The sequence below is a fragment of the Scardinius erythrophthalmus genome, assembly GCF_964197995.2.
Source record: "Scardinius erythrophthalmus genome assembly, chromosome: 4".
Taxonomy (NCBI): Eukaryota; Metazoa; Chordata; class Actinopteri; order Cypriniformes; family Leuciscidae; genus Scardinius; species Scardinius erythrophthalmus.
This window is the reverse complement of record NC_138224.1, coordinates 52,704,658-52,717,970: the sequence shown is the minus strand read 5'-3', so window position 1 is coordinate 52,717,970 and position 13,313 is coordinate 52,704,658. Positions and strand designations below refer to the sequence as shown.

At 41.4% G+C, this 13,313-nt stretch overlaps 1 protein-coding gene across 1 annotated transcript in view; it reads left to right on the top strand.

Annotated features, from left to right (window-relative positions):
• LOC308689949 (NACHT, LRR and PYD domains-containing protein 3-like) overlaps positions 1-13,313 on the top strand; it is a 148,693-nt gene that overhangs the window by 78,636 nt on the left and 56,744 nt on the right. Inside the window, exon 7 of the mRNA XM_081364083.1 lies at positions 3,480-3,653. Coding sequence (XP_081220209.1) covers positions 3,480-3,653 — 174 coding nt within the window. The remainder of the gene's footprint in view (positions 1-3,479; positions 3,654-13,313) is intronic.

Sequence of the window (13,313 nt, the reverse complement as noted above, 5' to 3'; positions counted from 1 at the left end):
CAAATTACAGTGCCTGACATTGTACTTATGAGTTCACACACCTCTTAAACATTAATTTTAGCGATCTCTGACTGGCGGAGTTGAACATTATTAGTGCCGACGTGAATAATAATCTTAGAAAATTTACGATTAGCATTAGCCAGCACTTTTAAATTTGCTTTGATGTCAGGCGCTTTGGCTCCCAGCAAACATGTGACTATGGTGGCTAGTGTCTCCATTTTCACGTCCCGTGTATTCGCTAATAACTAGGGCACATTCAACAGAATTCTCAGTGGGTGTTTCACTGAGTGGGGAGAATCTGTTTGAAGTTGTAATTGGAACGGAAGAGCGGTGTTTTGTCCCGCGACTACAGCGCCTCACCGTCACCCAATTGCCCTGCTACACAGGCTCTACTTCAGCCGGAACCGAACAATGTAAAGAGTTCACTAAACTAGGCGCATCCAAAGCAGTATCTAAAGCCCTGACACTCTTAGAATTAACCTCGATTAAAGCTTGGATGCGTGTCTCTAGTTCTAGTCTCAGCTTTACTATCTCCCTGCATTTATCATATGTAAATCCTGTGCTGACAGAGAAGGATATGCTAAACATGTTGCATGAGGTGCAAGTAACAATAAGAGGAGAAGATGACATGACTTACCGTGTTTGTTGACTGATCCTACTCACCTAAGTTGTTTGATGGACTTGTAAAAGGCGCAAGAAAAATAAATAAAGAGCGCATAGATGGCACGCTAACAGACTAGCGAATTACTAGCGTGTTGTGCTAGCAATAATGATTTAGATTGAAGCTAGCGATGTCAGGTTAATGTGTGATGTTGAGTAAGTTATATTTAGCAGTATAAACAAGAAATGATAGTAAATACTGATTTAAAACAGAAAGATATACAAAGCTTAGAGACGCAATCAATCGCAACAGCAGCAGAAGCAACGAGGCAGAGAGGAGCAATCGATTTTAGCAATTGCATTTTCCAAGTCAAGTTAACGTTAAAGTTAAGTCTACTCTGTATTTTTTTAAACGGTTGCGGTGCTTAAACGGTTCTTGAACCGGTACTTAAGAAAACAAAACCGCACACACTTTATCAAAAAAATAATACCTGTGTGTGTGTGTGTGTGTGTGTTTCCAAACTGGATACAATATTAACCTAAATCTTTAAAGATTTTCTGATTTCTGAGTAAATGAAAAATTGCGCTGTTTAATAGGCTACTGATGTAGCCTAAAACACTTAAGTTAAGATAAAAATTTTGTCTTCTCATATTATGACTTTTACTTTGAAACAGAAAAATATCTAACACTGAGCAGAAATATTTAACACACACAGTATAGCCTCATATAAATATACTTGATATAGGGCCTACTTCATACTTGATATGCAAGATTTGCAGTTGGCATTAAAATACTGGACTTACCATGTCCACCACGACACTGGCAGCTGAACTTGAACTTTCGTTAAGCGTTTCAGATGTTTTGGGTTCTAATCCGCATTCGTACAGTTATTTTTTGTTTTTGTTTTTCAAAACCTATTATGCTCATCAGTGGTTGTATATAAACCAGAGACACGTTTGTGTGCATTATATTTTGTTATTTCACCGGAACGAGAGTCTCCGCAACGTATTGAAGCGCGTGTCCGAGTGAAGACAGTGCAATGTGCGTGAGCCACAAGAGAAAACACTGTATCAGCGCCACTGATCGCAGCGGCAAGGAGCATTTTGATCACTTGATTTAAAAAACAAATTTCAGCGCTAGATCGTCTCTTATTTAACAAACGAACGAAATGAATGCTCTGCTGGTTAACTGGAGATGTTTTATTATTGGAAAATTCGTGCCGCGAGATATTTTATAGGGGGCGGTAAAAAAAAGTCAGGCACCGAAATCAGGCACCGAAAGTTTTGTTCTTATTCGGTCTCGTTACAACCGTTTACGTCGGAACCGGTTCCCTATTGGAACCGGGTTTCGGTACCCAACCCTAATGTTAATTAATTATTTTTTGTAAAATTATTAAATTGTAAAACTGGAATTTATTTTTTAATGTGGTCAGCATTTCGTGGGCCGCAGTTGCATCCCTGACGGGCCGCATGCAGTTGAGAACCACTGATATAGAGATACCAGGATCCATGGAAAGTCACTCAATCCATAGAAGTATATGATGGGGAGCCGCCTCGAGAAGCAATGACATCCAAAAAGGCTGCCACCTCCTTTGGGTGCTTAACCTTTCTCACCCGTCCCCTTTAATCCTAAGAATTGCCGGGTAGAACACAGCAAAGGCAATTCATTTCTCCTTGAGCCGTTGTTTACCTTGAAAAAACTCTTGCTTCTTCCTCACCACTACTGCGGAGAAATCCTCGAACAACATGATGCTGGCTCCGTTGTACTCCAGGTTGTGCACTTTCCTTGCAGCCTGCATAATCCAGGCTCTGTGCTGCTAATAATGAAATTTCACAATAACAGCACAAGGATGTTGATCCGTTGGCAGTCGGCACGAGGGGACCCGATGACGTCAATTTTAACTAATCCCCCTTGAAACAACTGAATTGTAAGATCTCAGGCAACCAGGACTGATAAAAGGCATCCGGGTTGCTACTCTCGCAGCCCTCTGGGGGACCGATGATCCGCACATTGTACCGCCAGTTCCTATTCTCAACATCGAGATCCCACCTTGCTCAGTTTAGGAGCTTTTGCAGAGAGGATGAGCTTTTTCTGTGTACTAGGCATGGTCTTTTCCATCAAAAGTATACCATAAAGCCGAAGATGTCGCAATTCTAATACTATAAATAAAAACATGCTGCGGGAGAAAGAAACATTTCTGTTCAGATGGTGAATGCTATCACACATGCTCAGTACTACTGCTGAGTCTACTGCTAAGCTGAAAACTGCTGCAACCTGAATATATTTACAAAACTAAAAAGTCGAAGCATGTTTCCAGTATGTTCAATACTTTTCAACTGTTTTGATTAATACATTTTAAACATTAACTTTCTCCCCTTAAAACCTTGCCAAAAGTTTGGTTATGTTTTTTTAACTTTGTGTCAACTTATTTAAAAATTTAATAAGCTGTTCCTGAAAAGATACTGAAATATTGATAAAACAAAATAAATGTTTAGTTTGACAGTTTTACAAACCATTCATTGTGTTTCCACCTTTAAAATAATATATTGGTTTATTTAGAGTCGGAGGGACTGTCAGCCACGTCCAAAAGTGAGTAACTTTAGTCAATTGTGGATCAGTGCTGATTCAAGACACAAACTGTTAAGATTGAGACTGATTTGGTGAAGTGGTTCGACCAGTTCACAAAGAAAAATGGTTCAAAAGAAATATTTGTTAACGAACCAGAGATCACTAGTCACTACTTATTTTATTGTCATTAGCTCCTTGCAGTTTTCTGCTAAAACAATTTTTTTCACACAGTTACAAAGAATACCTAATGAATGACTGAGGTAGGTATAAATGTGCAAGCCATGAGGACTGTTGCTGTGTGTTTTTATAGATTGTCTGGCTGTATGATGACAGAGGGAGGATGTGGTTATGTGTCTTCAGCTCTGAGTTCAAACCCCTTACACCTGAGAGAGCTGGATCTGAGCTACAATCACCCAGGAGATTCAGGAGTCAAACTGCTCTCTGAAAAACTGGAGGATCCAAACTGCACACTGGAAAAACTCAAGTATGTGAAGCAGGAATAGTTTTGATTAAACCACTCCAAAAAAAGCATTACCATATTTACTTATTACAAACTAGTTTGTCTTTATTTCTTTCATACATTTACAAAAGTTCCAATTGATAATTAACAGAGGTTTAGCTCTAGTTATACTACTGAATGCTTCTTTCTGATTGGTTGATGAATGTGTGTAATTATTTTCCAGTAAACCCACACCTAAAGTAGTTCCAGTCATGTCTTGACCACATTACAGTTCCATATAATTTTGTCAAATGATTTCAGTAATGTCAGCCTTCACCTTACAGCTTACAAAAAAAAAAAAACACAAAGAAACTGACCAAACAAATATATATAAAAAACAATTAGATAAAAATGGTAAACTACTTCCTTGATTTTCCCACAAAATTACATTTTATTATCTAAGGAAAGTAAACTCTTTTCACACTGTATCTGCTCAGCTTCACACAAAGGAGGCTTATTTTTTCTTAACACAATGGTAACTTTCATCTAGGTTGTACACAACACAGCTTGTACATGGACTTTACAGGCATAATCTATTCACCATAGAAGCATGTATCCAGGTGTGTGTGGGTGTGGCACTACAATAGAAAGAGAATAAAGATATAAATTAACTCACATGTATCAAGTAGTATCCAAATACATTATTTACATTATAAACTACTCAGGTTAAATGTTACAAAATAATTAAAATATGAAATATTATACCACCACCTAGTGGTGATAATTGGTACATACATTCAAAACCAGAACTGCTCATGAGGTCATTTACATAAACTGCACATAAGCATACACATCTTGTATATACACTTTAAATAAAAAGACATTCAGTTACTATTATGTGTAACAGGCACATGCAAAAATACAGTATTGGATTACAGAATATAGGCTATTTTTTATGAAAATACAAGTAATACATATCTGTAATGTTTCATGTAGGATAAACTCACGAAGAAAAAAGGAGAACATCAACTTTAAAGGGCATCTATTATGCTACTTTTTAGATGTAAAATAGGTCTCTGGTGTCCCCAGAGTGTGTATGTGAAGTTTTAGCTCAAAATACCCCACAGATAATTTTTCATAGCATGTTAACATTGCCACTTTTTGGGGGTGAGCAAAAACCCGCCATTTTGTGTGTGCCCCTTTATATTCAAGATTTTTTTCCCGTTATAACTTATTGTAACGTAGAGATCCACTGGAGGCAAGTTTGTAGAACCCAAGTGCAGTTTATTTAAAGATCCAAAACATAAAACAAAATACACAAAAAAGACATGGCATAGCAAACCATGAAACATAGGACTCACCGACAACAGTTACACAAACAAAATACAAGACAAAGACACATGACAAACATGAGGGCTTAAAGGGGTCATATAATGGTACATGCACTTTTACAAGTTGATTGCACTGAAATGTCTGTTGGCAGTGCCTGTACACAACCATCCTATCATGATTAAAATCCATCCAGTGGTTTTGTTTTAATCTCCATATATGTTTGACCATCTATGAAATCAAGCCGTTCGATATTGTGACGTCATAAGATCGTACGCCCCTCCCGCGATTGTGATTGACAGCCGTGTTTCAACACAAGACCCGCCCTGAGCAAGCTGTGACAGCCGTCGTCATAGTAGTCCGCCATTGTTGATATGCTGGAGTAGAATGGCGTCTAAGCGATTGTGGTGTTCTGTTCTTAGATGTAATAAGGAACACAGCAGTCATTTGGATGTTCCTAAATCTGAGCCGTTGAAGATGCAGTGGCTGAGTTTTGTTTTTGAAGCGATATGCCCAAAGGATTGACGCGGGGATTCCCTCACGGGGATTCCCCACGATCGTCCATGCTTTCATGTTTACGTGAATCATTTCACACCAGACAGCTTTACAAACGAGAAAAAACGGATCGGTACCAACGTGTTACTGCTGAACCTCCAGAAGATGTGAGTGTAATGTTTTATTAACCTTTATATTAGTATTTATATTAATCTTTGCGAAATTTGCTAACCTTGCTGCAGGCTTCACAATGAATGCGTCTAAGGTTTACACTCAGGGTACATTACTGCATGTTTTCTATGTACGACGTTCTCAATATAATTCATAATCACACGTTTATAACGAATAACACGTGGTTATTGTGTTAGATACGGTGTACCCACAGAACAGAGGGGCGGGGTGAGCAAAGCTCATTATTATTTAAAGACACATGCACTGAAACGGCGTGCTGAAAACAGAGCTGTTTTTGACCAGGTAAAATTAGTGTTTTCTTACAATACTAATGAGAATTTTTAATTAAAGTATATTACAAACTTTTAATTTAGACCCTAAAGAATCATATTAGCTTGTACAAAAATGGCATTATATGACCCCTTTAAATACACACAAGACTAATGACAAGATAAGAGACACCTGTGAACAATGATAGACAATTAACCAATGACTAACAATCTCGGTCATCTCGGGCAAGGATTCACGGGCTGGAGCCGATGTGGGTACTGCCCACAAACTCAAAATCACCATGGCAACTATGACTATTAATAGGGTTGTTTGAGATGCGCCTTGTCTCGCCTGAAATGTATGTGAGAGTAGGTGGCTGCAATGAGAGGAGGAGTGAAAAAAGCGATCAAAAGATGGATAGCGCGGGATTCACGCTCGTGCACAGTGCTGCTAATAAACTGGATGGAATTTAAGTTCTGTTGCTTTTGAAAATAAATATAATGAACAAGACACCCAAAGTAGCCTACTGTAACGGTCAACAGCTGGAGTGCCCTTGAGAGCCACCAGAGCGCACTCCACATAAGACTATCACTCACAAACTACATTTCCCATAACTCACTGCCCGGACTCATCATCACTTATCACTGATCACATTCACCTGTACCTCATTCACTGATTGCATTCACCTGTCTCATCCTGTTAGTCTGTCTATTTATACCATGTTCATTCATTCACTCACCGCGAAGTCTTGTTTGTGTCACACTGCATTTCTGAGCGTTTTCCCTGTTTTCATGTCTCTTGGTTTTTTGGATTTCTTGCCTGTTCCCCGGATTACTCTTTTGCCTCTGACCCCTGCCTGTTTTGTTTGTTTGTTTGTTTATTTGTTTGTTTGGACTGCCTACCTGTGTTTTGACCCATTGCCTGTACTTTGGATTACGCCTTTGGATTGCGCCTTAAATAAAAGCTGCATTTGGATCTGAACCTTCGTGTCTCCGAGCAGTTCGTGACAGAAGACTTCGCCACACCCAGATCCAGCAGCAATGACCTCCAGGAGTCCAGGAGCACAGATTATGTGTCTCCGTCAGGAAAACCATCCCATTGAGGAATATATTATTGACTTTATTAAGCTGGCACCTTTAACATCTTTTGATGAAGTTTGCTTAATGATATTTTTCCGTGGAGGACTATCCGAGCCGCTTAGTTCCCTTATGCCACTTCATCACCCTAGCTGGAGTCTTAAACAGTATATTGTCAATGCTCTTTTGCTGGCCGGTTCACCTCTCACTTTGGGTTTCGCGGAGGAGCCCCGCAAATTGACAGTATCCCCTGAGCCTGCACTTCACGCCAGTCCAGCCGAGCCCGCACTTCACGCCAAATCTGCCGAAGCCAAGGCAGTATGCGTCATGCCCGCCGCTCCTGAGACTGAGAGCATCATGCCCGCCGCGCCTGAGACAGCAAGTGACATGCCCGCAAAGCTAGAGCCTTCACCGCTGGTCTCGTCCAGCACAGAGCCTTCTTCACTGCTGGTCCCGTCCAGCACAGAGCCCTCTTCACCGCTGGTCCTGTCCAGCACAGAGCCCTCTTCACCGCTGGTCCTGTCCAGCACAGAGCCCTCTTCACCGCTGGTCTTGTCCAGCTCAGAGCCCTCTTCACCGCTGGTCCTGCCCAGCTCAGAGCCTTCTTCGCCGCTGGTTCCGTCCAGTTCAGAGCCCTCTTCACCGCTGGTCCCGTCCAGCTCAGAGCCCTCTTCACCGCTGGTCCTGTCCAGCTCAAAGCCCTCTTCATCGCTGGTCCTGTCCAGCTCAAAGCCCTCTTCTTCCCTGGTCCTAACCAGCTCAGAGTCCTCTTCGCCCCTGGTCCTACCCAGCTCAAAGCCCTCGCCGCCGCTGGTCCCGTCAAGCTCAGAGTGTGCTGATCCTGATCCAGAGATAGAGCTTCACGTCAGTCCTGCCGAGCCAGAGCTTCACGTCGTCACTTCTGCCGACCCAGAGACTGAGCTTCACGTCACTTCTGCCGACCCAGAGACTGAGCTTCACGTCACTTCTGCCGACCCAGAGACTGAGCTTCACGTCACTTCTGCCGATCCAGAGACTGAGCTTCACGTCACGTCAGCCGATCCAGAGACTGAGCTTCACGTCACTTCTGCCGACCCAGAGACTGAGCTTCACGTCACTTTTGCCGACCCAGAGACTGAGCTTCACGTCATTTCTGCCGATCCAGAGACTGAGCTTCACGTCACGTCAGCCGATCCAGAGACTGAGCTTCACGTCACGTCCGCCCATCAAGAGTCTCGTCCCGCCGAGACTGAATCTGTTCCTGAGCCTGAATCTGATCCTGATACTGAGCCTGAATCTGTTCCTCTTCCTCTTTCTGCGCCTGTGTCTACAGACAAGATGGCCGACCCCACGCCTGTGTCTTCGGACAAGATGGCCGACTCCACGCCTGTGTCTTCGGACAAGATGGCCGACTCCACGCCTGTGTCTTCGGACAAGATGGCCGACTCCACGCCTGTGTCTCCGGACAAGATGGCCGACTCCACGACTGTGTCTCCGGACAAGATGGCCGACTCCACGCCTGTGTCTTCGGACAAGATGGCCGACTCCACGCCTGTGTCTCCGGACAAGATGGCCGACTCCACGCCTGTGTCTCCGGACAAGATGGCCGACTCCACGCCTGTGTCTTCGGACAAGATGGCCGACTCCACGCCTGTGTCTTCGGACAAGATGGCCACCGCATCCCCTGAGCCCATTCCTGTTACTGTTCTTGAGCCCGTTCATGTTCCTGAACCGTTGGATCCGCCTGAAGGGTCGTCTCCGCCCTGGCCGCCTGAAGGGTCGTCTCCGCCCTGGCCGCCTGAAGGGTCGTCTCCGCCCGGGCCGCCTGAAGGGTCGTCTCCTCCCTGGCCGCCCGCAGATTTTGCTCATCTCAAACAAGCCTAATGTCTTGTCCAGAACTGACTCAGGCGCAGTGGCCATCTTGTCCAAAGGCATGACGTGAAGAGATTCAGACTTGTCATTTACTGTGGGTTTTGCAGATGTTGAGCCCTTCATTTACTGTGGGTTTTGCAGATGTTGAGCCCTGCAAAACCACAGTAAACTCCAAGCCACTTAACAACAAGGCATAGTATATGTATTATGCCAAGGACCAGTGGATCTTTCCCCCAGGAAGCTGGGAGTGAATGGGCTCATTCAGATTCACCTGAAAAATGTCTTTCAAAGCATCGTCATTAAAATCCATCTGATGACTGAGTCCACAAAAGTCCTGAACATAGGTCTCGATGGCTTGGACGCCTTGATGAAGGTTTAAGAGACAAAGGACTAATGGGTTCATTGTGAGGGTCTTATATTATATAACGTAGGATTCCACTGGAGGCAAGTTTGTAAAACCCAAGTGCAGTTTATTTAAAGATCCAAAACATAAAACAAAGACGTGGCATGGCAAACCATGAAACACAAGACTCACCAACAGCAGTTACACAAACAAAATACAAGACAAAGACACATCTTCTTCTTCTTTCCGTTTCATGGCCGTTCACTCCTTAGGAGTATTACCGCCACCTACTGTATATCTTGCGCACATGATTAATGGATCTGAATTGCAGGAAAAATAAATAAATTAAAAAAAAAACAAAAAAAAAAACACCTTTAACCCCCTGAGGTCGACGGTATCGCCGGCGATACCAGCTCGCTTTTTTTTTATCAGTGTAAAAGAAACTCATGAATACTCTTTTGACTTTGATTTTCCATAGGAGTTCCATACATCAATCGATTCTGTTAAATGTGTATTATTTTTGTGTATACTCACAATAAAAACAGTGTTGTGCTTTTCGACAAATAAAGAAAAATAAACACGAAGCGAGTTCTGCCTTCTCTCTGTCCGTGTAGTCCATTCTGAAACGCGTCCGAAAATGAACCATAACTCAGTGAATACTTCTCACACATACACGTGATATATGTCTTTATGAAGCTTGAAATCTCTTCTTTTAAATGAAGTAATTTATATAAAAAACAAATATTCTCATCTTGTGAAATCTGTATTAAAAGAGAGCGATTCCAGTCGACCTAATTAGAGCTAATTCAAATGTAATGTGACTCCGCCCACGGAGAGCGCACGCTATTCAAACGCAAATTACTGAGGTAATCCGCGCAATCCTGTGAACGCCCCCCCCCGTATCAGCTCGAGAAAACCAAAACACAAGTTTATTCAGAACATTACTTGCTTACACCGTCTCGCAGCGCTGTGAGGAATAGTGAGGAATACGAGGAATACGAGCTGAGGAATACTAGTAAGTTTTTCCTTCTCGGGTTTCTGTTTATGAATGAATGAACCGCATAGATGCGCGCTGTTTACCACAGCTGGCAAAAAACAATATTACGTGACAGTTCTCCATTATGGACGCGAGCGCTCTAAAAAAAAAACACTAAAAGACTTTCAAACTTTCACAGAGACCTCAAAACAGAAAGTACAAATCCTTTCTTTAAAATGAATTTCGTTTTGTATCAATTGTATCTTAATTTTAATAATTTTTTCATTAACAAATTTCCTGGATTTAAAGTAAATAAGCCTATCGTCAACGAATGATGATGTTTTAGCAAACTGTATTGCTATACTGAGATGAGTAAAAATCGACTGAAATATGTTGAAATAAAATGTAGGCTATTTGTATAAGCAACGTAAACTGCAAATTAACATTTATATGCCCTAATATTTCATGAAAACAACTTTACAGTCAGGCGAAATATGAAAGACAACATTTTGTTTAGTAGATTTGGGTACAGTTTTTACTGTAGAATATACTGCCTCGTCAAATAAGCTTTTGTTTAGCAATTTCTATATATAAAATAGCCTAATATTTTTGTCAAAAATAAAGTCATCAACTAAGATGTTAGCTGTTCCAATGTTGGCTATATTCAAAGTAATGAATACATAGATAAAATGTAGGCCTATAATCTTTCCCTTTTTTTACAAAGAAAGAGTACACTTGAAATATTGTTGAAATTGTAATTATTGTTGTAATTGTAACCTTTTTAATAAAATAGCACAACATATGTACAAGATAGATGTAAGCAAAATCTTAAATGGTCGATATAAGTCTTCTTCTAAATATCTTTTGTCCTTGCATTGTGGCTTGCATTGTGTTTCACACCTGTGTGAATGGCCCATCATTATGCAGAGTGGGTGGTAATTCAGATGTAAACCACTCCTCGTTCACGCCCCCCTCGCATATTGGCTTTCCAAGCAAAACCTGTTTTACATCAATTTAAATCAATGTATGGTTTTATTTGAACGATAAAGCAAGACTATTTTCACATAATTTTGAAGAAAAAACTATAGGCGACGACATCCATTGGTCAAAAGTCTTATTGACACATATTTACTATGTGTTTTGTGGCCTTATTTCAGAAATTTTAGTTTTTAGTTTTTTCAATATCCACGCATAAACATTATTCTCTCAAAAATTAAAACATGTACATACACGTGGCTCACATATTATGGTAGCCCTGTTTGTGCTTTATAGAGTGAATTTACAACTTTGCCATTAATATGTTTATAAGCAACTGAAAAAAGCACAAATGTCAGGGCATGTCAGAACATCTCAAGGGCCCAGAAAACCGCTCAGACTCCAGAGGGTTAAAGGGGGGGTGAATTGCTGTTTCATGCATACTGAGTTTTTTACACTGTTAAAGAGTTGGATTCCCATGCTAAACATGGACAAAGTTTCAAAAGTTAAGTTGTACGTTTGAAGGAGTATTTTTGTTCCAAAAATACTCCTTCCGGTTTGTCACAAGTTTCGGAAAGTTTTTTTCGAGTATGGCTCTGTCTTACGTAAGATAGGGCGGAATTTCCTTATATGGGTCCTAAGGGCACTTCTGCCGGAAAGACGCGCGCGCGCCCGTACACCAGACAGAGAAGAGAGAGAGAGAGAGAGAGAGCGAAAGCAGTACGTTACCTCATCAAAGCGCTCTGCTCAGCTCCCCAAAGAAGTGTGTTTTTGGTTGCCAGCCAGGGCAAGACACCCCTGCACAGATTCCCAAAGAACCCAGCGTTAAGAACAGTGGATGCAGATTGTTTTTCCGGGGCAAAAACGGAGTTGTGCGAGACTGTTTGTTCCCTGCATTTCGACGTTGATTGTTTTATAAACAAAGCCCAGATCGACGGATTTGCAGATCGTCTAATACTTAAGGATCGAGCAATCACAATGATAAAGGTTTGCGATTGCAGGCGGTGAGTAAACTGCTTAAAATGTCTCTCTGTGTTGTTGTTATAGCTTGGTTAGCACAGCTTTAGCTCCGCCCACACGGCCCGCCTTCAGCCGCTCGTTTTTTTCCGGAAAAACTCGGTACAGCCTATCTGTCTATTATAAATATAATAAAACTAAAGACTTTTTGGAGATATAAAGGATGCAATACTACTCTATAGGTACTCAGGATTAACAGGAGATTGAGTGAAAATTAGCATTTCACCCCCCCTTTAACATCCCAGAAGATCAGAGACCAAGCTTCAGCTGACGCTGCGTGTTCACCTCCTCCAGCTTCCACACTTGCTCCTCCTCCTCAGGCTCTAGATCCGGTGATCTAGTCCTGTAAGCTCTAAAAATTATCACATCCTTAAACCTCTGTCTATCACTCAAACCCTTTCCCAATAGGTCCATTATACTCACAGGCCTATTTTTTATATTACTAAAAAGATCGCTATGCTGTTCTTCATATTTACTACACTTAAAAAACACATGTTCTACTGTTTCAACAACACCACATTCATCACACATACCATTTCCATGCTTTCCCATTAATGCCAGTGTTGAGTTTAACCCTGTATGACCCATCCTTAGTCTAGAATCATTACTTCTTCCTTTCTATGTCTTCCATAGCACAATTCTTTTTTCCCTACTGATTTCACAATACTATAATACCACCTACATGTACTGCTACTTTCCCATCTTTGTTACCATATTCTTATTATTTCTCTATCAATTATTGATCTAACTTAATTTCTTCCTAAAGGTATCTTAATATCTGTTTACAGATCGTTTCTGATGAAATAGAATGGTTAAGATTAAATTTTGGACAAATGCTGCTGTCCCGATAATTTTAGGTTTCTTTCGCTTTCCCCCCCACCAGTAGACTGGTTGTATAGGTGCACTGGAACAGTCCTTCCTAAAACGCATTAAACTTTCGTTTACAAAGACGTGAAACTCACAGAGTGGTCAGGGGTGTTCACTGATATGCTCACACAAAAATCGCTGCAAAAGATGCTTTCCAACAGGTGTTTTACCATTCGTTGTAAAACTGTGGACCTATTTTTCCAAACGTCTCACACCCGTAGATTCTCCCGTTGAGAGCTTGAATAATAGACACTCCAGCCCAGTTGGTGGCGATAATGCACCTTTGCAAGCAAACCACTGGCATTTCATTGTTTGCCAAAAAAAAAAAAAAAAAA